Source organism: Aythya marila, assembly GCF_965140915.1.
Source record: "Aythya marila genome assembly, chromosome: 21".
Taxonomy (NCBI): Eukaryota; Metazoa; Chordata; class Aves; order Anseriformes; family Anatidae; genus Aythya; species Aythya marila.
The window spans coordinates 4,937,021-4,962,595 of record NC_139062.1 but is presented as its reverse complement, the minus strand read 5'-3'; the positions used below and the strand labels follow the sequence as shown (position 1 = coordinate 4,962,595).

Here is a 25,575-nt window from a genome sequence, read left to right as displayed (position 1 = left end):
AACAGAAGTATTGACAGCTGACTCTGAACTGTTCTAGGCCCTTTGCCAGCATGAACTCTTCAGATGTTTAAATGAGTTTTAACTGAAATGCTTAGGGGGATTATATTTCATTTGTTTTTGGTAGCTCACTTCTTTGGAACTACAGTATGTGTCTCCAAAACTCTTAATGTGCCGGGATCTGGAATTGGCAGTGCCAGGAACATATGACCCCAACCAGCCCATCATCCGCATCCAGTCCATTGCACCCTCACTGCAGGTCATCACTTCCAAGCAGCGGCCCAGGAAACTAACGTTAATGGGTAAGAGGTAGCAGTTTTTTCCTTATTATTCTGGTATTTGAACAGTTGTTGCTTCTAGGTTGTACTGTGTGTGTATGTATATGTGTGTGTATATATGCATATATATATATATATATCAAGTAAAACTTCTCCAACTTTTCCATTGATGCGTTTCTTAGTAGTCTGGTCAGTCTGACTGCCAAATTTCTCAGTTGTTGGGTGCACTTCTGTTTACTCTTCTATGTTTGTTCAGCAACAATAAACTTTTGCCTATTAATTCTTCTGCAGGAAGCAATGGGCATGAGTTTGTATTCCTTCTGAAAGGTCATGAAGACCTTCGCCAAGATGAAAGAGTGATGCAGCTTTTCGGGTTGGTCAACACTCTGCTAGCAAATGACCCAACTTCTCTTCGTAAAAACCTCAGGTATGTGTTAGGATGATCACTGAACGTGCTTATGCACAAGTGACATCCAGCAAACGTACAGTTCCCAAGGAACCTTTGGCACAACCAGATGGTTTGTGATGAAATGGAAAACCTTGTAACTAAGGTGATTTGAGCACACAAGAGAGTGCACATTTGTAGAAGTCAAATTTGGAAGAAATGTATCTTGAGGGAGTTTGTTTTCTTTAATTCAAGTTGCATCTTGTGAATTGTTGTTGTCTTTAAGAGAACCCCTATTTCAAGATAGCTTGAGGTCTGCCTTAGGGATCCTGAGAGCAGTCTTTTTGACAAGGATTTTTTTTATTATAGTCACTAAATAGCTTGGTGAATAGTCACTGGTTGCAGTTCTGTACACTGTCTTTCGACCATAAACATATCAAACCTCATGTGCAAATTATAGGTCATTGTGGGTGACATAATATGTACCTTCTGAAAGCAGTCTTTCAGAGAAAATCATATAAGCCTTCCAAATGGATGTTCCAGGTCTGTTTGGAAAAAAATAACATCATGTAGAAATGTAGCAACTGGTAACGTACAACAGTTTGAGCTCTGATTCTCCATTTTTTCCTATAGCATCCAGAGATATGCTGTTATTCCACTGTCAACAAATTCAGGCTTGATAGGTTGGGTTCCCCACTGTGACACGCTGCATGCCCTCATCCGAGACTACAGAGAGAAGAAAAAGATCCTGCTCAACATTGAACATCGCATCATGCTGAGGGTAAGGGGCGAAGCTAGCAGATTTTTTGGTACATCCTTTTAGGACCCCGGTGTCTAAGTGCATAATAATGGTGCACATGTTTTTCATGTTTTACCTGTATTCTGATTTGTTGTTGGTACCAGTAATAAATGCAAGAATATCAGGTAAGAGTTCTAAAATGCTACACAAAAAGTGACATTGGCCATAAATGCAACCGTTTCTCCTTTCCTGTTTTAGCAGTGACCACAAGTTGTTACCATCTGGTGACTAAAATGTGTTTGGAGTTTTGCATGAATATGATATGCCTTTATAGGAGGTGCCGTGGTGCTGGCATTTGCAAACATTGTGACTAAGGAACAGGGCCAAAATTAGACAGACTGGAGAAACAGAACATTACTAGAAAGGTTGAAATTGCTTGCCAAAAAGGAAAGTGTGTGCCAGCCCAGAAGACACATTTGGAAAATGTTTTTCAAAACATTTACCTCACTGGTATTTTAATTAAGTATGGTTATGGACTATTTTGTGGATGCTAAATCGCTCATTGTCCCATTTCAAATGAATTCTTCACTGTTGGGTAGTCATACTATGTTTTTTGAAAACATACTGGTCAGTCTACAAATAACTTTTTATCAAGTTTTTATCGAGTTTATCTTGAAATTATTCGTGTATTATAAAAATTTTTTTCAGTTACTGAATGTCACTTCTTAATTACAGATGGCTCCAGATTATGACCACCTGACGTTGATGCAGAAAGTAGAAGTCTTTGAACATGCTGTCAATAACACAGCTGGAGACGACCTAGCCAAACTGCTGTGGTTGAAAAGTCCAAGCTCAGAGGTTAGTTCAGCACATGTATTGGCTTGTGTTTGGCAATCAGCATTATAAGAAATTACCTTCTCTGCAGAATGTGGGAGAGGTGGGTGTATTTACACATCACAAACTACAGATGAATCACTGCAGAATGTGTGTCCCCTGACAAGAAGCCTTATAGGGCTCAGATCACAATGACTGCCAGAGTGCGGTCGAAAGCACAAGACTGGAGAATGAAGTTTCATATGCTGTGTATGGGGAGAAATAAGCAGGAGCCTTGGGATATATTATCGTAATGGCTTAGACATCTAATTCAAGGCCACAGTACGTTTGAACCCCATCAAGTTACAAAGTGTATTGAAACCTAAATATATCACAGTTTAGCTTTGTGCAAAATGCAGTGGTTAATGTATGAGTTTAAAATACAAGCTGAAACACAACGTGCATGACTGGCTTTTTCTATTTTGTCTCCACTTGTAGGTGTGGTTTGACAGAAGAACAAACTACACTCGTTCACTAGCTGTGATGTCAATGGTTGGGTACATTTTGGGCCTCGGGGACAGGTGAGTATAATTGCAAAGGCTTCTTTTAAATAAAAGCAAAGGCTGCGTAGGCTTCTCAATTTGTTCCTTGGATCTGTTCTTATGATAACATCTTTCAGTGTGGATATTGCTGAGTTGTAATGACACCATCTTTCAAGACTTAATTGTGCTGACATTATTTCCAACACTACAGAATGTGCAGTAGGGTTTTTGTGTCTTGAGTACAGATAAGAGTTTTGTTTTTTTCCTGTTCCGAGAAGAATACGTGCAGGACTATGTCAGGAGCCACAAGTTCTAGTTTTGGCCTTATCTGTCAGTTATAGAATGGGAAATCTTTCTCCATCCTTCCTATAAAATGGAAGTAGTGTTGACTCTTGCCACCAATCTTTGTGCTTATCTGTGCTTCATGCATATGACATTGCTTTTTTTTGTGATAGCTGTTATGACTGCATATATACTCTCAGATTTCTGAGGAGGAAAGACGTGCTATGATCAAGCATCTGTTCTTATTCTCTGAAGTAGCAAAAAGAAATTCAAGAAGTATTTAGTGGCAGAGGTCCCCTCCAAATGGGTTCAATACACTACTTATTTTGCAGCCTGTTTTGCTTGATGGGTATATATTCTGTGAAGCAGGAACCTCCAGTGCTGTGTGTGCTCACAGCAGCTGTCATAGACACATTAATTCCCCAATAAATACTCCTCAAAGGCTGCTCTAGACTGAAAACAAATGAGAGTTGATGTTGGCTTTGAGTATTATTTAAGATGATGTTTTTTTTTCTGATCTGCAGTGCAGATGTTTACTGGATGGAAGTACGTACCTTAAACAATTTGTCAAATGGAAAAAATAAAATGAACAAATATTGGATTTAACATGTGATTTACTGTCAAAAGGGGGACTCATAATTTCCAAAATATTTTTTAGGGCAATGGAGTTTAGAATTAAGGTCTGTAGTGCAAAAACAGCTAAATCCTCAAATGTTTTCATGAATAAGTTTTATTCCTGAACTTAAACACTTATGATGAAATTTTGAACTTAAGGACTTAGATGATGAAATTTTAAACCTTTGAAAATTGGATTAAAACAAAATTGGCATAAGTCGACATGAATAACAGCATCTTTGTTTCTCTTAGTCAAGACTGATTCTCTTCTCTTCTAGTGGTATCCAGTTTGCATTACTTCACCTCTAGCATAATTCATTACATATTTCTATACTGAAAAACAATGAAAAAGCATAAAACAAGTAGAACTTATCCTAACTGAAAAATAGATGTTCATATCCAAGAGTTGTACTGATGGCTCTGGTCCAGTGGGTTGTTTATCTTCTATGGTGAGACAGTCTCTAACTCCTGAGAAGTAATTACAAAAATAATGTGATAGACGCACTGTCAGGAAGCTCTTCTGTTCACCCTGAGATTGAAGATCTCAGACAAGAAAGCTGTCACTGGCTGTTCTCATTCATGAAGATAAATATCATTTCAGACTGGAGCTGTGATTTACTCTGTTTTTTTTTCTTAATGATCTGTCATTCTGCTTTTTCTCCTACTCCTTTATCAAAGACACCCTTCCAATCTGATGTTAGATAGGCTGAGTGGAAAGATCCTGCATATCGACTTCGGGGACTGTTTTGAGGTAAACCTTTGTATTTCAACATAAATTTTAGTAGTATTTCACATTTTCTGGCGGAACAGAAATAAATCTGTTACCCAGGACAAACTGGCCTTGGAGAGTGGTCCTGGGCAAGCTGTTTGGCTCTTTTATGGGCTTCACTTTACCTACTGGCAAAATAAAAATAGTGGATGCTCTGTCTGAGAGGCATGTCTTGGTGATTAGCTAACCACTCCAGAACAAGTAAGGAAGTGCTAGCATCATTTTCCATAAAATTTTTTGGAGCAATTTAAGCTGATGCAAGGCAGTCTGTTGCTTAACAGTAGCAACAGGGGCACATGTTTAAGCTTTCCATGTTACCTAGTTCATTATCCAGCTTCTCTAAAGAATGCGTTCAAACTCAGAACAACGCTGGGACTTATTTTCTGTTTGTAATACAACCTTTAGGGTTAAAGCAAGAAAAAAAGCTTTTATTAATTCTTAAATATGTTCGCTGCTAATTTATTAATTCTCTATCGCGTGTTTAGGTTGCAATGACAAGAGAGAAGTTCCCTGAGAAGATTCCCTTTAGGTTAACAAGAATGCTGACAAATGCTATGGAGGTATACATCCCCTCTTTAATATGAAGGGAATTATTCCTAGGGAAAATGGCACTGATTTATATTTTTTTTCTTCTGTATTTACTGTTATGGGTTGAACCTCTGCAATCCTGCACAAAGGAGAGATGTTAATATTTCAGCTGCATTGTCTGTAAGTTAAAATATCTCTTGTGGACTTTACAATACGTTACTGTGGAAAGCAGCTTTTTCATTGATGGGGAAAAAAAAAACCACTTCAGTTTCTCAGGCCTTCCTCAGTTTCCTTATTTCAAATAGCTATTTGTGTCAACCAAATGCAGCCAATAGCATGGTACTTTACAGCGATCATCTTGATGGCAGAAGGGAGCACAGAGTATAATGAACATGTATCATGTTCTCCTAATGAACAGGGAATGGCAGCAGAGAATTTCAATTCAAAGCAAAAGTTGTTCCCTGCTCCCTGAAGAATAGGGTTGGAGTGGTATAGCAAACAAAGCAGCGTGGTTGATTCACTTCTTTCTTTTCTGAAGGTGACAGGCCTTGATGGCAATTACAGAATCACCTGTCACACAGTGATGGAAGTCCTGCGTGAACATAAGGACAGTGTCATGGCTGTGCTTGAAGCCTTTGTGTATGATCCGTTATTGAACTGGAGGCTGATGGACAGTAAGTTATTCTGATAAACCACTGACAGCAGGAGACTCATCACTCTGATTCAAGTTTTATTCATACAAGAAATCCAGAGGCCTAAAACCCAGTGTCAGTTCGAGGACAGTCTGATTAAATTGTTGGTTTGCAAGTGCTATTTACTGCATATGCTTTTAGGGATTGTAGTGTAAACTTAGCATTGTGGTTAAAACCCTTCTGCCATTAAACAGATGCAGAACTTAGCAACACACAAATTTGCTGCAAAACACTCAAATTCCAGTTGATACTTTTCAACTCTTTTTTTTTTTTTTTTTTTTTTGCAGCAAATACAAAGGGCAATAAGCGCTCACGAACAAGAACAGACTCCTACTCAGCTAGTCAGTCAGTAGGTGAGTAAAAACGATGTTATATATCATAAATGTTTGGAGCACTTTTTGACAGTGTACAAGGCTGGGAAGATATTTGAAGTCTTCTTTCTTCTCAAAAGTAGACAAAGAGCTTATTGTCATTAGCTTTTGGACTGGAAGTGGCAAGTTCAGTACTTTGACTCAAAGAGGAGATCCCCTTTTACAGTTAAATTAACACCCTTCTGGAACATATAAACTGATGTAATCCAAGAAATAATTGACATCTGATAGTTATTTACTTATCTAATCAATTTTAGTGTACAAAACTTGGCAAGTAGTCATCTGAGTGTTGAAGATTCATTACATTGAATCTTACCAGTTTGCTTTTGGACTAAATAGTGGCAACATTTCATATGGAGTGTTGTATGGATAAACATTTTTAACGTAGTTTCAGGTTAATTGTGTATCACTTCAAAGTATCTTTCAAGTACACTTTCGTGCAATGTTCCTAAAGGTTGGATCAGGTCTTTCAGTATACTAGCAGGGGAAAAACAATGTTTGCTCCTGTGATACATTTCTGTTAGCAATAGATATGTGTAATGTAGTTTGTCACAATCAAGTATACTATTCAAAGGAGCTGATAAAACCATTTTATTAATGTATCCAAAAATATGTTATTTTACCTGCCTTTCAGTTTTAAGTTTGTGTTTTTGTTTTCATGTATTTATCAAAAGAAATGTTGGACAGTGTGGAACTGGGTGAGACAGCCCATAAGAAAACTGGGACCACAGTGCCTGAATCCATCCATTCCTTCAGTAAGTTTCTTTGATGTTTTCACACTGATGCAGAAATTGTTCTTAAATATTGAAATTTCACCTTGATCCTGATATGGTCACCAGAGACAGGACACACACAGTTTCTTGTCAGCATAGGTGAGGAATGTAATTACCTGTGTTCTCAATTCCAAAAAAGGTGACAGAAAATGTACTGGTATTTGGGTTTGTTAGCTCTCAGAATGGTATTTGGGAATGGCAGATGTAACAGTAGAAGAATGTTTTTATTGTTTAGATTGTCCTAATTCTTTTTTTTTTTTTTTTTTTAAACTTCTGTCTTGTAGTAGGAGACGGTCTAGTGAAGCCAGAAGCTCTAAATAAGAAAGCAATTCAAATTATCAACAGGGTTCGAGATAAACTCACTGGTGAGCATGTTTTTATGTTTATGTGAGATGCACGTAAAATCTGATGAGATGGATCTGTGCTACTTTTAGTGTTCATATTTTGTGTTATAGTCATATTTAGTATTCATATTTTAAACATAGATTGTTGATGGAAGTCTACTGTCCTGCTTTATAGTTGGCAGCATTCAGTTGTAAAAATTTTAGGCTTTCAAAGTTTTATGTGAAAATACTCTCCACCTGCCAATTAATGCACTTGAAGTGATTGGGGACTAGGATTCCAGCTACAGGAAAGTCACCTGTTGTTAGAAAACACTTTTTAATCTGTTATCTGAATAAGATGGAAGGAAGAAACCACAATGTCAAAAACAGGACTCTGCCTTTAGATGTTCTCCATCTTTGGAAATATTTGTATTTTAAATACACTAAGGGAAGGGAAGTAATAGTCCCATCAGTCCTTAACTTGACACCCAGAAGCCGTTTATATTTAGGACCTGTGACTTCCATTTATGTTTTTTCATACCTTAATTTCACAGGTCGAGACTTCTCTCATGATGAAACCCTTGATGTACCCACACAAGTAGAATTACTCATTAAGCAAGCTACTTCTCATGAGAATCTGTGCCAGTGCTACATTGGATGGTGAGTTTGTCATTTAGCTAACCTTGTAAAAACCTTCTCTGGAATGAATAACAAGAGTAGAGAACAGCCAACAAAAATACCACTTCTTGTGTACTTAGTGATGTGTTGGAGCCTTCTGACATGTTGCATCTGCTCTAGCAAAATTTGCAAGCTTATGACAGATATCCCATAGACAGTCCACCATAAGAAAGTAATTTTTTTTTTTTTTTTTATGAGTAGTGATGGGGATTTTAGGACATTTAACTGCAATCAGCCTGAGTATTTTAAGTGTTTGAAATAAGGCTTGTGTTGGTCACTGATGCTGATTACAGCAAAGAACCACATGTTCTGAAGAAAGCGTAAAATGACAGATACTTAACTAAATCATTTGAGAGAGAGTTAATATTGGACTGTGCTTAAGGAAACAGACCTTTTTAGGTTTTTTTTTTAAGCATTAGTTTAGAAAGAAGCGTGGGGATTGCTTGTCAACTTTTCCTATAATATGTCTTTAAAAAGGTACCTTGGCAATCTCAGTCCTTCTCAGTGTTGTGAAACTGTGTGCAACTCAGCATTACTACAATATCTTTGTTTTCTTTAGGTGTCCTTTCTGGTAACAGAAGATTCCAAAGTATCCACAGCCTTTTATTCTGGAGGCTTTTGCACTCCAATTTGCTCTTCTACAGACACAAACTGAACGTTGGACTGATATACAGCCTTTGTCAAATATTTTGAAATGTAAATGTAAAGAGTTATTGTATATTAAAAGTTGGTCTAAGCCAATTTATAGCTGCTGTTGGAAAAACACAAGCTGTCTGAAACACAACACTTGATTTGGGTTTCCAGGACAGTGAAGACTGATTGTACCACAGATGTCTATGGCTCCACTTGGTCTTTGGGGAACTGGTGATCCATTGAATATAACTATATACGGGTTTTGACTCACTTTGCAATGTAACTAAGTCAGTTGGAGATTAATTACTGCCCTTATCAGTCGTATTGATGTGACTGCAGTGAGCTCAGTGCAGTTTTGCAGGAGGTTTCATTTTGTTCTGGGGCTGTGCTGGATAAGTGGAGAGGGAAGAGAAGCAGAATTTGTTTCATCCTGTTACCTTGTTTTCAAACTCGATTCTTATCCCCAAATTGGAAACTGTTTATCTGCTTATTACATTAGTGCAGGAGTCCTGTCTCAGACTAGAACTGGATTTTGGTGCAGACATAAGAATTTAAGACCTTGAGCTGAGCAAAATCGGGTGCCTCTGTGCAGACTGCTCAGTGGCAAACTGGGTGCAGGGTATAAATGAAATACCACTTGGGAGCTTCGCACAGTGTCCGGATTAAAAATCAGTATCAGGAAATAACTAGGGCAAATTAATAATCGGCATAGGAGGCAGAAGGGGGGAGAGCTGGTCATAACTTGAAACAGAAAATGGTTATTAAATGTGAGGGTGAAGAGAAAGTTATGATTTATGAATAAAACATATTAAAAACAATGCACAAAATACAACAGAGTAGCCATGTTTAGATGCCATGTTGTATTTGAATATTTTTGTGCCAATAAATTACACCAAAACCTAGAAACATTTGACTCTTCTTGTTTATTCGTAAGAAACTTTTAGGCAAAGACGGGAAAGCAGAGGAAGATTTTCCTGAACGAAAATGCTTCCTGGAACGACAGTTTCTGCAGCAGGTCAGGGGTTTGGATAAATTTCACTTTTTCCGGCAGCTGGAGGCAAAATTAAAGAGTGGTGGCCGTCAGCTGTGGGAAGAAACGGGACTGGAAAGCCTCCGGCGGTCGCCCCCTTCCCCCTGAGGGGCGCTGAGGGCCCCTCAGTGCCCGCCCCCTCCTCTTCTTCCCGCCAGGGGGCGCCACAGCGGAGCCTAGGCGCCGCCTCCCCACTGCGCATGCGCACCCCCCTACTCCCGCCTCCTCCCCGCCCGCCGGCGTTCTCGCGAGAGCTCCCGAGCGTCGCGTGTCTGCGGGGGCAAGATGGCGGCCGCCGTTAGCGGGGGGAGCGGCGGGGCGGCGGCCGGGAGCGCGGCGGCCCGGGAGGGGAGCGGCGGCCCGGCGGAGCGGGCCGGGGAGCCGGAGCCGGAGGCGAAGCGCGGGGAGGCGCCGCTGCCCGGCTTCGACGACGCCGACGCCTTCGTTAAGGTGTGGGGCGGGGGGGAAGCGGGGCGGGTGCGGTGGACTACAAGTCCCGGCGTGCCTTGCGCGGCGCGGGCCGTGGCTGCCGGGCGGTTTGCGAGTGAGGGGGCCGCGGGGCATGCTGGGGGGTGTAGTCCTGCCCTCAGGGGCTGCGGGGCTGCCCGCGGTCGGTGCCGTTAACGTACCGCAGCAGCCGTCTGCGTGCCGGCGGCTCCAACGAGCGTTATGCCCGGCCTTAAGTACCAAAATGAGCCTTGGGAGCCCGTTGCCGTTAGATTTTGTCACTTTAAAGGAATTCTAGCAAGATGCCGTGAACTTAGTGGCGTGAAAAACCCCGAGGGTAACAGGTCTGAGGGGCAGTCGTGCCTCGGGCGGGCTCGGTGTGGTGCGTTTCTGTCAGGTAGCCCCCAGTAAAGGGAATAATCTGGGGAGGTGCTGATAACGGTGTTCTCTGGTAACGGTGTTTCTGCACAGTACGCGCTGGGCACAGTGGTGGCAGCAACAAAGGCCTCCAATGGGCTCCCCCGGCCTGGTGACGAATATGACTTCTACCGAAGCTTCCCTGGCTTCCGTGCCTACTGCGAAACACAGGGCCATCGCCTCCTCCACTGGTAAGGCTGTGTTTGAGTCTCAGTGCCACTGACAGTAGCCTCCGATCCAGAACAGCACATAGCATCTCCATTTGGAAACTCCAGGCTAGTTGGAGATAAAGGGAGATTTTCATAGAATCATAAGAGTCATAGAAACACAAGGTTGGAAAGGACCTACAAGAACATCTAGTCCAACCGTCCTCCTTTTATGTCACCAAATTTTAGCTACTCTTCTATCAGTTCACAGTTTAAGTAACAAGTTTACAGAATACTTTTCATAATGGTTTAGGTAAAGAACCTAATGGAGTGAGCAGAGGCTGATAAAATGTACTAGGCAATCTGTTCAGAAAGTCGTACGATTCCAAATAAATTTATTATAACAGTATTGTACGGGTGTTTTTTGTATCCACTGCTCACTCAACATCATATACAGGTACTGCATTTGTTCAGTTTTCAAACTTTTAAGGTGTAGAAAGTTGAAACGAATTGGATGGTTTAGTGTTCATTTAAATTGCTAATACCTGTGCTGTTCTCTTGCAAGTATGAGCAGGGTGATGCAATACCATGGCTGCCGCAGCCACATGAAAGATCACAGCAAAGTAACAGAGCTGGAAGATAAATTTGATATGCTGGTTGACTCCAATGACGTCATTCTTGAAAGAGTGGTGAGCAAATTATTCCTCTATACTGTTTGTGTAAGCTATTCAGCTGTCGCAGGTTTTTTCATGACATAAATTTCAGAGGTAGCACTTCTACAATTAGGTTTAGTGTTTCCGTAATCTGATGATTTTTTTCATTTTATTTAAAAAGCTTTTCTGTGTACTAGACCAGTGTTCACAGCAGCTAAAGCAGACAAGTCATGGCCCAGAGGTAGTGAAGATAATCTGTGACCTGTGAGGAGACTAAATACAGCCTGACATAATAACCTCATAAGCTGAGAATGGGTCTGTAAATTTTCTTTTTCTGGAATTTAGGGTATTTTACTGGATGAAGCAGCAGGAGTGAACAAAAACCAGCAGCCAGTCCTCCCTGCTGGGTTGCAGCTTCCACAGACTATTGTTTCCAGCTGGAACCGCAAGGTGAGGCCTCCGCACTCAGTTTGCTGTGCTGTCATAGCTTTTTGTCCTAGCATTGGTGCTACAGGTTTTCTAGTGGAGTGTAGTAGTTAAATGTTTCCTCAGATTTTTTTTCATGCATTCTTACTCCTTTTCTTTGTGTAAAACTTGATTGTAGAATCTCTGTGCTTTCAGTTGCCAACTTAGCTTAATGCACGCAACAGCTTTACCTTTACTCAAGGAATTCAGAGACCTGATTCAGAGAACTGTCATTCTGTTCAGAACTCTTACTGCAGAAGAGTGGCCCGCTTTTGAGTTTGGGGTGTAATTTTATTCCTCTGAAAATTAGGTCAATCTGAATAAAATTGATTCTAGACGTTTATTAAGTCATGTTAATTTTACTTGTGGTTTGCTTTCTTTTTAATAGGCAGGAGAATCCCACAAAAGGACCAAGTCTGAAACCTTCCGATTGCTTCATGCCAAGAACATTTCTCGACCACAGCTTAAGTTTCGGGAAAAGATTGACAATTCCAACACTCCCTTTGTACCTAAACTTTTTATCAAGCCAAATGCTTTAAAACCTTTGCCTGAAGGTAAGATGCTTCCCTTTTGTTTGGTAATCTGTTGGGAACATTTGACACAAATCTGTATTCATAATACAGGAGAGGAATCGTTGACTGTAAAAATGAGTAACAGCAGATGTTGACCATTTAGATGAAGTAAGCTTCGTGGCTCTGTTGTTTACATACATGCAGTGTAAGGGTCGGTCAACATATAACACATTTTTGTTGGTATAAAGTATTTAACCTGTTCTAAACAGGTATTCTGCTGCTTCTTTTTGCCACCATTGAATGTCCATGGTGAGAGTTCCTCTGGCACCAGGAGTTGTGTTGACTAGTCTATTATGTCTGGCTGGCTTTACAGATAACTCTCTCTAATTACTTAAGAGCAGCAGGTGTAGGGTTAGACCTAGATTCGGTTTGGCTGCTTTATCAAAGCTGCCAGTGAAATATCCTGTCTCGACAACTTGTCACTCTGCTGACAGTGACTCATCCGTGGTCTGCACTGATGTGGGTTGTGCTTTAGTGCATGGGAGCGATTGAAAGATTTTTCTGAAGATTTTTCAATCTCCTTCCAAGCTCTCAGCAGAACCACCTTGCATCTCACTTAATGACAGCCTGATAAAACCTAGTAACTAAATTATCATTGCAGGTGCAGACAGAAATTCTGTTGGCAGCAAAAGCTGCAGGTCTAAATTACGAAGTTTTTGATAGCTCCTGATTTTAATGGGATCCTATGATGGGTGGAGGGAAGAGAGTAGTAGTAGGCAGAGAATGTTGTGTGTGGGACCCGGTCCAGTTGTTCCATATCGGTTGTTCAGCCCTCACAAAAAGTGGACGGGAACGAAAGGAGCGCCCTGAAGACTTGGATGTACCAGCTGCTTTGGCAGACTTCATACACCAGCAGAGGACGCAGCAAACTGAGCAAGACATGTAAGAAATTAAACAGACAGCAAGGTGCTTGGAGTGCATTGATGAACATGCACTTCTATGGTCCCCTTGTGCTGATGATATTTATGTGTGACAGCTCTGCATGTGTCTGTGTCTGTACGCTGCATTGCGTGTGATTTGCTTTAGTCAACTGCAGTTATTTTAAACCTGTCCTTAACAAGAGACAAAATTTCTACTTGATGTGGAAACTACCAGAGCTCTCAAAGTCTCTGTGCACTGGCTTCAGAAAGATGACTGAAGTTTAGTCCGTGCCTGTTTTCCTAATTTCCACAGGTTTGCTCACCCTTACCAGTACGAACTGGAGCATTTTTCTCCACCAGATGGAGTTCTCAAGAAACCAGAGCCCCAGGTTGGTGCCCACGTTAATTTACTAGCAGATGCAGTAAGTTTGCAGCTGGCCGTGCTTGACAAATTTCAGAATTGATGGTGGAGGTCAGGGGTGGGAATTGACAGAGAACATAGCATTCTTAATAATTTGCTCTGCCAGATGTACAGGCCCATCAAGGAAACACCCTGTCATTTTATCACCACACTGGATGAGCTGGTAGAACTAAATGAAAAGCTTATGAACTGTAAAGAATTTGCCCTGGACTTAGAGGTAAGAAACTTGGGTTTTTTTTGTTTGTTTAAAAGTTACATGTATGCTGTTAGAGCCTAAGAGATGATTACATTCTTACTGGTTTTTAGTCTTCTCTCTATCCTGCTGTTAGCATACTTTTACATGTATTTGCTTCGTGGCCCTAATCTATCAGATATTGTCTAGGAGGCTGAATCAAACAGTGGCAATATTTTAATGGCAGTAATGGTTGCACATTTCGTACTGGATTTAATCCTTTTTAAATTCTGCCCATGCTGCTTTTTGTCATGCTAGAGCCTGCAAAGAGAAAACTTGTTCATCTGATTGTCTTTTGCTTTGAGAATTCCTCTGTTAATGTTTCTTCCTTCATTTGGGGTGCTGTATTTTTTTGTAGTATTACTTCTGTGGTAGAAGTAATAGCTCTCTTCATATTTTTCAGCACCATTCCTACAGGAGCTTCCTGGGCTTGACGTGCCTGATGCAGATTTCCACCCGAACAGAAGACTTCATTATTGACACACTGGAGTTGCGCAGTGACATGAACATTCTCAATGAGACTTTCACAGACCCTGCAATTGTGAAGGTCAGCTGCCAAATTCACCAGAATTCCTCATGTTTTTTTTTTGATTTTTTGAACTTTATCATTGAAAGCACAGTGTATGCTCTGTCTTGGTCTCTTGGCTTTCATTATAATTTGTTCATGTGCCTGTTTCCTTGATGCAAGAGGGAAATTACTTACTGAGTGCACTCATTTAGTTGTCCTGCACTTAATGCTGAAGGTCAGAGAAAAAAGAAATCTGGTCCAAGGCACATGAATATGAAACCACAGCACTGACAGCATAGGGAAGAAATGTTTTTCATATCATTCCCAATTTCTGTTGGTCTTCAAGGTCCTTCATGGTGCTGATTCAGATGTGGAATGGCTGCAAAAAGACTTTGGCCTGTACTTGGTGAACATGTTTGATACTCACCAAGCTGCTCGTCTTCTCAATCTTGGCAAGCACTCCTTGGACCACTTGCTGAAGCTGTATTGCAATGTGGATGCTGACAAGCAGTACCAGTTGGCTGACTGGAGGATACGGTAAGAACTGAGCCCTTAGATGTGCTGGAGCTACTTATCCTTGTTTGTATTTTGGGGCAGAAGTGTATTTCTAGTCGCAAGCCCACAGCTGGAGGTTAATCTCAAAGTCAACAAGCACAGCACATACCCGGCAGTGCTTGAAGTTCTTTTGAGCATTACATTTTCCTATGTTTCTTTAGAAATTTAATTATTTGGGGTAGGTGAGGGAGTATTGGTTGATAAAAAGCTTCTGGAATCAAGCTTCTTAGGAACAGCACTGAATCACTGCAGTGTTATGGAGAAGGTCAGTATTTGGCTTCTCAAGAGTCCCCCAAAAATGATCGGTCACCCATAGTAGATGGTGCAGCATTCAGTTAGAGCAGTGAGCCTGACTGTGGGACACAGGTCCCAGATTTAGTTTATGTAGGCTCTGCAGAAAGAGAGAAGTTGTGACAAATACTGCAGCAGGTAGTTCTGACATCTGACTTAGCTACACAGTATCCAGCATCTGAACAAGATGTCATCTGAGTAGGAGAGTGCACAGCATGTTGCTGCTGTTGCCCAGCAAATCCTTCAGGAAGGAAACAGAAGAATTTCCATATTAGTTCTTAGCATGCTTCAGATGCAGTTTGCCCTAATGGGCTCTGCAAAGGGAAGAAGCTGATTGTTTGGGGCAACTGAAATACATTGGTGTAATTTTGGCTCTTTTTCTAGCCCTTTGCCAGAAGAAATGATTCAGTATGCCCGTGATGACACTCACTACTTACTCTACATTTACGATAAAGTGAGGGAGGCACTGTGGGAGAGAGGGAACGAGCAGCCCACTCAGCTCCAGATTGTGTGGCAACGCAGCAGAGACATCTGCCTGAAGGTAAAGCTTCAGCTTGTTGGATTACCTGGATCAGAATACGGGCTTACTAGGGCATCAAGTCCTTCGCCTGTTTCGGCATCTGTTGCATAGACTCATTTTCAGTTGTGTCGTGTGCCTGGCCTCCCCCCCACCCCATATCTGCATGTCTGAAATCAGCTGTATAAATTCACACTGTTATATGCTGTCACTTGTTTTGCTAGCCAAAATCCTTGGGTTCAGATTCCCTCTTGCTGTTTTTTGAATGCTGGCACACCTTGGCCTCCTGATGCTTTCAGGTGTACCTTTCCCTAGGGAGATGTTACATTTCCAGCTCTGCTGGACATTCCTAAAACTTCAAAGCCTTGGTGGAGTTGCATTATGAGGCAATTACATTGCATGTGTGGAAACTACCGACTCCGGGATATGTTATACTTGAGTTTACTCCGTTCCCTTACATCTGCATGAGATTTTGTCCTGATGAAGCAAGGCAACTAGAAAGCACTGGTTTGGTAACAGATCATGAGCGTTTCTTTTTTTTCCCATCCAGAAATACATCAAGCCCCTCTTTTCAGATGAATCCTATCTTGAACTCTACAGGAGGCAGAAAAAGCATCTCAACACACAGCAGCTAGCAGCATTTAGGTTGCTGTTTGCATGGAGAGACAAGACGGCACGTCAGGAGGATGAGAGTACAGGGTAGGAAGTTATTTATTACAAATACTGGCTTAAATGAGTCTATTGAATTGTGCAACTGCCCCCAAGAGGGGACAATTCTCTTACGTAATGGAAATTAGTGTACTGAATCAGGCAACTTTTTACATTTGGTACACAAGTCCTGTTATGATAGCACTAAATTCTTCTGGGTATCTAGATCAGCCCTGCTTAATATCTTCTTAAATGATTTCATCTCTTCAGATGTTGTGAAATGAGGTAGGCTTGTGTATTTTGAAGGTAATTCTTCACTTACATTCACACTGCCTCTTTGTGTTGTAGATACGTGTTACCAAATCATATGTTATTGAAGATAGCAGAGGAACTGCCCAAGTAAGTTTTGCTCATCCTTGAAGAGTCTCACTTGATTTTAATACCCAGCAAGGTTTTTCCTAGTGTGTAATTACTTCTGCAGTTGGTCCCTTTCTTCCAGCTGACAATACTGCTTTTCTCTGTAGCTCTTCAGTTTGCAAGACAAATAAATTGCAGTACTTCTTCAGAAGCCTCTAGAGTTCTGGGATATACATCTCTGTGTTTTATTAGTGGAATAAAATCACATTCCTTTGCATTGCTTTATGTCACACATTTCCCCACCCCGCCCTGAGATTCCTACAGTATTACAGAGCAAGTAAGAGTTCCCCTATAACATCTGTTTTTGTCAGTTCTTAAAGGGAGCTGAGTGGAGGCAGATCCCTTTCAATGCCTATTTTTATGCAACGTTTTCCTCAAACACTTGGCACTCATCATCTAATGTTCCATGCTTGAGAATGATAAAAATGCATCCTTAAATGCAAGTCCACTGCCAGCTTCCGTAGAGGAACGCTGAACAAGGAACAAAATGCAGATGAGGGCAGACAGACCACAAAAAAGATGAGTGAGTGGAGATCTGCATTAACAGTTTCTTCTTACCTGCACAAACTGAGTAGAAAAAAAAAAATCATCTTGGAGAATGAATTCTGACAGATTAATCTAACTTGTCTTGTCCTGTCGCAGTCAGGCCTGTGGTTATATCTGGTTGTGCATCCTTTGAATGCAAATGCTTAACATCAGCCATAAATACAGCACACTGAATTTTTCTCATCTCTCTTTAGAGAACCCCAGGGCATCATTGCTTGCTGTAATCCAGTCCCACCACTAGTTCGCCAGCAGATTAATGAATTGCATCTTCTCATTCAGCAGGCCCGAGAGATGCCGCTTCTCAAGGTAGGAGTAGCTTGTATCACACAAGAGAGTCATCACTTCCTTTCCATAACCCAGGTACTACAGCTAAATGGTGACCTGTGGTGCTGAGTTGTCTGCTGAAGTTTGCTTGAACATTGAGTGTAGTGTTCTGTAGTGGAGCAGGAAGATATATGGCAGTTTTTTCTTGCCCATCTATTGTCTGATGTGTACTGGCTTAGACATTATGTAGTTCCTTGGAAAGCTAGAGCGGGACAAGAACAGGCACTACTTGAACAGCATGCAGTTGCCTGTACAGTGCCATATCCTTACACTGCACATTTACTTGTGTGAGGAAGAAATGGACCTTGTAGAATTAGTAGGCCATGTAAATGGGTTCATAAATCTTTTTCCACTGTGGCAAAGCAAAAAACAAAACAACAACAACAACAACAAAAAAAAGAACACTTGAATTCATTAAATAAACCCCGTCATCAGCATATAGATATCAGTACGGTCTTCTTCCTTTGATAAAACAGAACCATTTGTGAGCATGAACATGTGCTTTCTGTGTGAGGCATTTAAATATATCCATATGCAGGAAAAGAAGAAATAAATTAATTTTAGCTTGTAATAGATATATTGTGAGGAGGCTAACCTAGAAGAAATAGATCAGGTGCAGTTAACTGATGATGTTTCTCTCCCGTTCTAGTCGGAGATTGCTTTGACAGTCAAGAAGAGGGCACCTCTGTCCAACCCGGAGGTAATGTTTGCATAATATTTGTTACCTGATGTCTCAAGCATTAAACTCGAATTAAAAAAAAAAAAAAAAAAAACATAGCAAAATTTTAACTTCTGGTAAATTCTTTGTTCTAATCTGTTTTAACAGGTCTCTCTACTTTAGCTTAATGTTTATTTTTCTGTGCTAGACTCGTAACATTACCAACTGTAAATTGGTATTTTACAAACCACCACAACAACAGCACTTAAGGCTTCATCAGCAAACACTCTAGATGCTGGGCAGTTGCATGTGTGTCAGCCTATATTGATAGATCTTTAAGAAGGGAAGTCTCAGATGAGTTTCTAAGGCTGCCTCATTTATTCTCCTCCTGCTTATGAAGTAAAGCATCTCCGCTAGCCTGTGGGTATTTCCACAGATATGCTTTTGATGCCATTTGTAATGTGCTCTGGCAGGTGAGTTATACTAAAAATACTCAGTCTCTGAATTTCTCCCTTTTCTTTGAATTTTAAGTATCTCTTCAGTATCTGAAAACACATAGATTCATAGAATAGTGTACTAATGGTGTTTGCAATGTGAATCTTTCTGCAGAAGCTGGAGAATACCTTATTTGGACCACATGACAGTTCCCGTATTCCTATGGATGATTTTCAGAGCAACTCTGCATTGGGTAATTAGGACTTAACCTAAAAACTGTGATAATAATGACATGATATGGCTTTGATATGGGGAAAAAAGCAGCACTGAGGATACTTTCAGTGAATGTTGTTACACAAAGAGCAGTATAATATACAAGTATCTAATAAAAAAATGTTTTTTGTTTTTTGGTTTTTTTTCAATGTAGAGTCTGCACCAGTCTTGGAACACGATTCTCTCTTTTCAGACAGTGAGAGAACAATGAATATTCAGGGTGGCCAGCCAGAGTCAACATGCCTCGTTGCTACTGCCACTGTCAGCATATTCAGTGTAAGCAATGTCTGTGATACTGTCAGTGTTTTAAGTATAGGAAAACATTCTTAATAATCTGGTAAAACTGTGTAGTAGTGTTGCAAGAAATAGTAAGGTAAGATATGCATAGGCACTGGCAGGTACTGCCTTCCTGTCAAGCATATGGCATAACCAAGATAATTAGGTAAGGAGGTCAGCAAATTAATTAAACCTCTGCAGAGGATTACTGCCATCACTGGAGTTTCAGATAAAGTGAGAAATAACATGCCTGTAATGGCAGTAGCCAAAGCTAAAAATTATTAATGTTAATGTTTCTTCTCTCTCTCTCCTTTTTTTTTTTTTTTTGTAGGAATGTGATGAAGATGATGGAAATGAGAAAGTTTTAACAACTGCACAGAAGAAAGCTCAACGTATAATGGAGTCCTTTGAAAATCCATTTAGAATGGTAAAATTCAAAATTGGGTAAAACCCAGTATGTATTTATAATGGTACTGATAAACCACCCTGTGTGGAGGATGCTCTGAGCTGTTTTTCCAGGTTACATGAAAGATCTTGATATAGCATCAGTTGCTGCTTTCTTACTGGAATTGAGAGATTGCCCTTTGGAAGCATACACATGTGGTTTTGTTTTCAAAACATGTTGAATTGCCTCTTAGATATGTCTTCCTAAGTCGTAAACAGACCTCTCATTTTTTTTAATCGAGGTTGAGGTTTCTTTAATTTGCATCACATTTTCATCTCTGTGCCTGAAGTTAGTGAGCTGATTTTACTCCTCTAATAAATGAAACAAGAACAATAGAATACTTTGCTAGAGATTGGGAGTGGCAGATTACTAGGAAGTAGTATCAAAACAACTGTTTTCTGATGTGTGTTTGGGGTTGGTTGGTTTGATTTTTTTGGGTTCATGGTGTGGGGTTTTTTATGTTGATTGGTTATTTTTCCTTTAATGTTTCTTCAGCTATAGCTGTGGTAACTACAGAAAGAAAATGTTTCAAATGGTTTGTAGAGCTTAGGGAAATGGTTTAGTGGGGACTGTTAGCGTTAGGTCAGAGGTTGGACTTGATGACCTTGAGGTCTCTTCCAACCTAGAAAATTCTGTGATTCTGTGATATTTAAGTAGCATTGTAGCAATGAGCCTATGAGCACTAATGTCACATGCTGTATTTAAAGAAAAATGTTTTTTTCCTTTCTACAGTACTTACCTTCAGAACAGAATCCTGCCTATGTCTCACAGTCTGCAAAGTTTGATCCGTCATCAAAAATTTATGAAGTAAGCCTAATTTTAAAATTTCCTGCCAAGTACTACAAAAGAAACAAATAAGTAGACTATTTTACTTTGGGAACATTAGCAATTTTTTTTCTTGGGTTCTTCTTAGAAAAAAGAATATAAGTTTTGAGAAACTTCCCGTGTTTCTGAATCAGTGGTTCATTGTTTCTATAGCATTTGTATTCTTCAAAGAACCTAGAATTGGAGACCTTCCACTCTGCAGTCCCTGTCTGTCAAAGCTACAAACTACTACTGAAGTCTGTATCTGCCTTTGTTCTCATTGGGCTTGTTTGTAGCTCAAGAACCTTTAAAGCACATGGTTTTACTTTACATGGTGCAGCAGATCTTAATCTCTTTTACAATCCAATTTGATCTTTTGTACTTCTTAATGAAGACCAGCATGTGGTAGCAGGTTTATAAACTCCCTTTTGCCATAAAACTTCAAAGAAAATGATCCCAGGTAATTTTTTTCATCATAGATCAGCAATCGATGGAAGTTGATGAGTCAGACACAAGTACAGAAGGAGCCCAAGGAAGAAATAAAGAAGAAAGCAGCCCAGCAGTCAGGTAAAGCCATTCTTTTGCTCCTCAATGTTTTGGCTAGCATGCTTTTTCCTGATACATTTAGGTTGTTTCTCAGTCATAAGAATACCTTAGGAGATGGATTTTCAAATGGATGAGATTGCTTGACAGAGATTTCTCTAATCTCGTGCCTAATTTACTCCTGCTTTTTACAGTAATGCTTGTCTGTTTCCCTAGCTGATCGTGACCAGGCACAGAAGGCATATAAAGAGGCTACAGAAAACATTGTGTCTGTTCGTCAGCAAGCTATGGTATGTCACTGAATTCCATACTTACAGCCTTTGCCTTTTTTTTTTTATCTTCTTAACGTAGTTCAGAATGAAACCCCAAGCTCCCTGTTACTCTGAAATATTCCCTGAGTTGAAAGCAGCTGATTTCAGGTGACCCGAATGACTGCCTTGATTGGCAGGCTGTCTGTGGTTCTGCCCTATGTATAGCAGCAGGCCCCTAGCAGCTGTGCTGTGCAAATCTTTGCATCCCTCTGTGTCTTCAGAAGGGAATGCGTTCCACTGCTGCACCTCACTGCTCCTTCCTTGCCCAGGTTCCTCAAGATCCGCCTGTGCATTGACACCAGATCTCAGCCTCTAGTATCCTGTGAAATGACAACTTGGCTTTTTGCCTGAAAAGCCCCTGCTCTGAGGACAGTGGGGGAACAGTTCAGGCCCAGAGAAGAACACTGCTTTCTTCCTGCACTTTTACTGCCATAGACAGTCCCCAGTTGTCACTGGAGCCCGGGTCCACTGACAGTTCATTTGCATGCTGGTGTTCATGCCTTCACAGAGATGTTTCATTCTCCTGAACTTGTCCTTGTTTTTATTCCATGGGTTGCTTTCACAGCAGGAACAGGCTAATAAGAAGAGGGAGAGGGTCATCAGTGAAACGGGAACAGAATTGCCAAAACAAGAGAAGAAAAGGCCAAAAGCCTCCCAGCAACCAGAGGAGCTGGAAGCACCGAAGCAGTTTACCCCCTTTGATTACAGCAAGTCCAACTTCAAAGTGTTTGCGGGTAAGATCTGGATCTCTTGCTAGAGTGCTGCAGGCTGTGGAAAATGTTGCAAGCTGAGCCCTGAGAAGGCTGTATGTGAACACAGATGCCAAGGCAGTACAAACTTCCAATTCACTTACCTTACAGTGGGGAAATACTGAAAGAAATTTACCTGGGGAAACAACAGTTTAGCATTCTTTTTCTGGTTTGGAAACAAAAATCCTGAAACAGTTGGCTGAGGGGATTGTGGATTCACTGCTTGCTTCTCTGCTCTGTAGAGAAAAGTCATTGGTTTAATTGGACCCAAGGAATTAGGAGGCAAAGGAGATTTGACTCCTTTGTAATAAGCGTTCATTCAGAGGCTTCTTACACCCTTCAGAATCTGTTCTGGATTTTAGCATGGGAGACTGCAGTGAGATCTCCTTGTCAGAGAAAGACTGTGGATTGTACTGTTCTTTCTGGAAATGTTTAGTGATACTTCCTCTCCTCTTTCCCATAGGAAGCAGCAAATCGAAGCAGTCGGCACAGTTTGATCCTGCTAAACAAGCTTACACAGGCAAGGTACAGACATGTCATGAAAGAAGGAACGGAAATGTTGATGATATTGTGTACCCAGGTGGGGAGTCATTGGGAAAGGTAGCGGACTTTCTCAGGATCTGCAGAATGCTCTCTAACAGCACTTTGTACTGAGGTGCAGCTTCCAATTACAAATTCTTGTGTTATAGCCTGTTCCCATTCAGGAAGAGCTTTCTTAGGGCCCCTCTTCCATTATTTCTCCCTTTTATACATTGTTCACAGCTGTACCCCCAGCATGACAGGCACACTGCTTAGACCACAGCACTCCTCCACAAATTCACAATACCAAATTGAAGGCACTCTCCAAAATCTCAAAGTCACTCCAGTCACCCCAGGCCTTGGCAGGTCCAGGTGTTGCCTACATTCTCCACCAAGTGTTTTTTGTTTGTTTGTTTGTTTGTTTTTTGTTTGGTGGTGGTTGTTGTTGTTGTTGCTTTAGTTTTTTTGGTTTTTTTTTTTTTTTTTTGTAAATTAATTAATTGGTAATTAACAACACAACCTTCTGATTGGGAGATTGAAGAGAAGAACAGACAACTACGAACTTAGGGAAACAAATCTACTTGTCTGTGACCAGCCCAGGGCAGTTCTTGTCCCCTCCTCCCTCCACAGGTCACTCTGGCAGACCTGGGTTACTATATCCTGTGTAGCACTCACATATGGAGCATTTGGGTGCTGATGCGTGATGTCAGTGGGCATTCAAGCATGAAGCAATAGGTGCCCATCTGTCAACTCATTGGGTGCTCAGGTGTTCGTTACGTTCTGAAGCTCATTTCTTGCATTTCAGCCTCTTTCCTGTACCTTCTGCCTTGTGTATTTAATCGAAAGGCAAATAGTACCAGGAAGGCTCTTAGACATTCATTAAAAACATTTTTTAGAAGCAAAACAGGTTTATGCCTGATAGTGTGTAAAATACAGTTTCCTGCAGTCTCTTTGCTGTGTCAGTTTAAACTTGTTTCAGAGAAGGGGGATGGGGAGGACCAACTGAACAGTGAATTTGGGAGGTTTTAGACCTGTATGGATTGCTCTGTATAGATGGGTAAACGGATACTGTGGCTCACGTGTCATGGTTAAACCAGCAAAACAGCATTTATTCAGGTGCATTCAGTGCAAGTGCATGAAGTCCTAAAACAAAGCTCAGAGTGTAAACAAGCAGTGTTCCTTGAAGTAGGAGGGACCTAACAGGACACGTATCACGTTGATTATACTGTATTTGGCAGCTACCTCACTGTGTTGTTTGTTTTTTTTCCACACAGAAATTTGCTGGAGCTAACAAACTCCAACAGTCAGCTGGAAACCGAAGCATGTCCTACCTGGCAGGGAAGGCTGACAGGTGTGTCATCAGCCTCCTCTCATCACGCGTGGAGCATTTTTACTCCTGTGCTCCAGAGCCATGGGCAAAACGTAGCTATTGTCCTTTGCTGCTGTGGGAGCTTAAGCACATTTTATGGGAAGCGGTTGCATAACACTTACTTATGTTATTTTCGCAGCTTGACGTCAGTTTAAAGGAAAAAAGAAAAGGCTTAGTCAGGATTAATGCAAATAAAGGACAATTCTGGGTGGAAGGTTTGAAATACTGATCTAAAAGTTTGTGTTAATAGATGTGGGAGTCGCTTTCTTTGGCCACAAAGATAGGCAGAGGTGGGGAGAACATGTGTCTAGCTTGGGAAGACAAATAACAGTACTGCCAAATATGAATGTTCTCGTTCTGAATATACTTACTGTCTAGCTTCCCGGGCTTGATTCTTGTGAATTATTTAGCCAAAAAAGAGCAATGCTATGTAAGGGCAGCCTTAGAAGCAGAAAGATTCTGCACCATGACCCTTTCTCAAAAGAATCATTGAAAGTTATTGTAGATTTTTTAATCTTGAGTGAATGTAAAGCAAGAGTTAAGTCTTCTGTAACTCTCTTTTGTAGGGGTTCCAGACACCACTGGCCGAAGAGATAGTCCTTGTTACGAGACCTGTGGGAGTTGCTGCTGAACAAAACAATAGTCATAAGTACTGTCACCATGGAAAGGCAAATATTGGTCACTGAGCAGTTTTTGTACAGAAATCTTTTTAGCCCATTAAAATCCTTTTTTTCCTAAAGGATAAACATCTCAACTGGTTTGGCTTTTATTATCTTCACATTGTTTTTTCTAATTATACTCACAATGTTGCGTTGTTTCTAATTTTGAAAGTTTATCCTGTGTCCTCAAATACAGTTAGGCTAAACTTGTCAATTGTTTGAAGTTCAGAACCAGCGTGTCAGTGGAGTATGGAGGAATCCCTTGGCATCTCTAAAGCCAGCACAAAAATAATGGAGAGATTCAGTAGATGTGACTCAAACCCCAGCAGTCCAGAGGAAGAAATAAAGCCAGGCTCTTTTATGTTAGACTCTGCTTACAAATTGAACAGCATAGCTCATCTTTTACAAGACAAGGTAATATCAAAAAGAGTATATTTTCCTGTCAGTATTTGTATTTTTAAGCAAAGATTTTAAGAAGAGGGAAAGTGCTCAGCTGCTTTTTGGATCAGACATGGTAGTTACTTTTTCACCATAATGGTGTAGACAGAAAGCAATGCCTTTAGGTAGAAAAAGTAATGACACTGTACAATACTGGCTTGGGGAAAGCCAGTAGGGTTCTGTACTGCAACTGAATCTCACTGCGGCTGTAGTAATGTTCTCATAGTTTTAAATACCCAGAGCGAGTTACCCTAATGTCTTTGTAGAAAGAGTCTCAGACTATAAAGTGATTCAAGGATGGCAGAGTTCACTCTAAACAATTGAAGACAACTGAAAGCCAGTGATGCTCCTGTGAAAGAGGTAGACAAGGTAAACAATGTTGCCATTTTGGAGTTGGATGAACCAAAGGTTAGGGCTGATACAACTTCGCTTGAAGTTGTATTAGATCAGTGGCAGAGCTGCATCCTGGATTGCTGTTCACTGCTGTGATGAATGGAGCTTGCTGCCCTTCCCAAAGGCCTTATCTCTGCTCCATGATTTCCATTTCTGCCTGAAGATTTTCCATTGCATGCTCACGTGTTTTGGCAGTTACCATTATTTCTCTGTTATGTTAGGCTAGGTGCAAGGAC

The 25,575-nt window shown here is 40.8% G+C and overlaps 2 protein-coding genes across 4 annotated transcripts in view; both read left to right on the top strand.

Moving 5' to 3' along the window:
• The window catches only part of MTOR (mechanistic target of rapamycin kinase), a 65,009-nt gene extending 55,695 nt beyond the window's left edge, over positions 1-9,314 (top strand). For both annotated transcript variants that reach the window (XM_082777160.1, XM_082777159.1), the window contains 13 exons: positions 125-299; positions 567-702; positions 1,294-1,441; positions 2,135-2,257; positions 2,711-2,793; positions 4,330-4,402; positions 4,906-4,980; positions 5,487-5,622; positions 5,928-5,993; positions 6,686-6,766; positions 7,069-7,149; positions 7,662-7,767; positions 8,345-9,314. In XM_082777160.1, the coding sequence (XP_082633286.1) occupies positions 125-299; positions 567-702; positions 1,294-1,441; positions 2,135-2,257; positions 2,711-2,793; positions 4,330-4,402; positions 4,906-4,980; positions 5,487-5,622; positions 5,928-5,993; positions 6,686-6,766; positions 7,069-7,149; positions 7,662-7,767; positions 8,345-8,360 (1,299 nt within the window). In that variant the 3' untranslated portion in view covers positions 8,361-9,314. The remainder of the gene's footprint in view (positions 1-124; positions 300-566; positions 703-1,293; positions 1,442-2,134; positions 2,258-2,710; positions 2,794-4,329; positions 4,403-4,905; positions 4,981-5,486; positions 5,623-5,927; positions 5,994-6,685; positions 6,767-7,068; positions 7,150-7,661; positions 7,768-8,344) is intronic.
• Positions 9,315-9,733: 419 nt separating this feature from the next.
• EXOSC10 (exosome component 10) lies at positions 9,734-24,611 on the top strand (the record flags this gene model as incomplete). Of its 2 annotated transcripts, none has more annotated exons than XM_082776994.1 (25): positions 9,734-9,898; positions 10,367-10,503; positions 11,024-11,147; positions 11,457-11,561; positions 11,965-12,130; positions 12,919-13,030; positions 13,322-13,397; positions 13,536-13,646; positions 14,065-14,208; positions 14,516-14,706; positions 15,400-15,556; positions 16,083-16,231; positions 16,529-16,579; positions 17,338-17,449; positions 18,117-18,167; positions 18,735-18,813; positions 19,027-19,109; positions 19,441-19,536; positions 20,287-20,361; positions 20,838-20,925; positions 21,118-21,191; positions 21,778-21,946; positions 22,425-22,486; positions 23,755-23,831; positions 24,416-24,611. In XM_082776994.1, the coding sequence occupies 25 exons, from the start codon at positions 9,734-9,736 to the stop codon at positions 24,444-24,446; spliced, it is 2,685 nt and encodes an 894-aa protein (XP_082633120.1). In that variant the 3' UTR covers positions 24,447-24,611. The 2 variants fall into 2 exon arrangements, with proteins under 2 accessions (XP_082633120.1, XP_082633119.1); XM_082776993.1 differs by having other exon boundaries at positions 18,988-19,109.
• Positions 24,612-25,575: the final 964 nt, after the last annotated feature.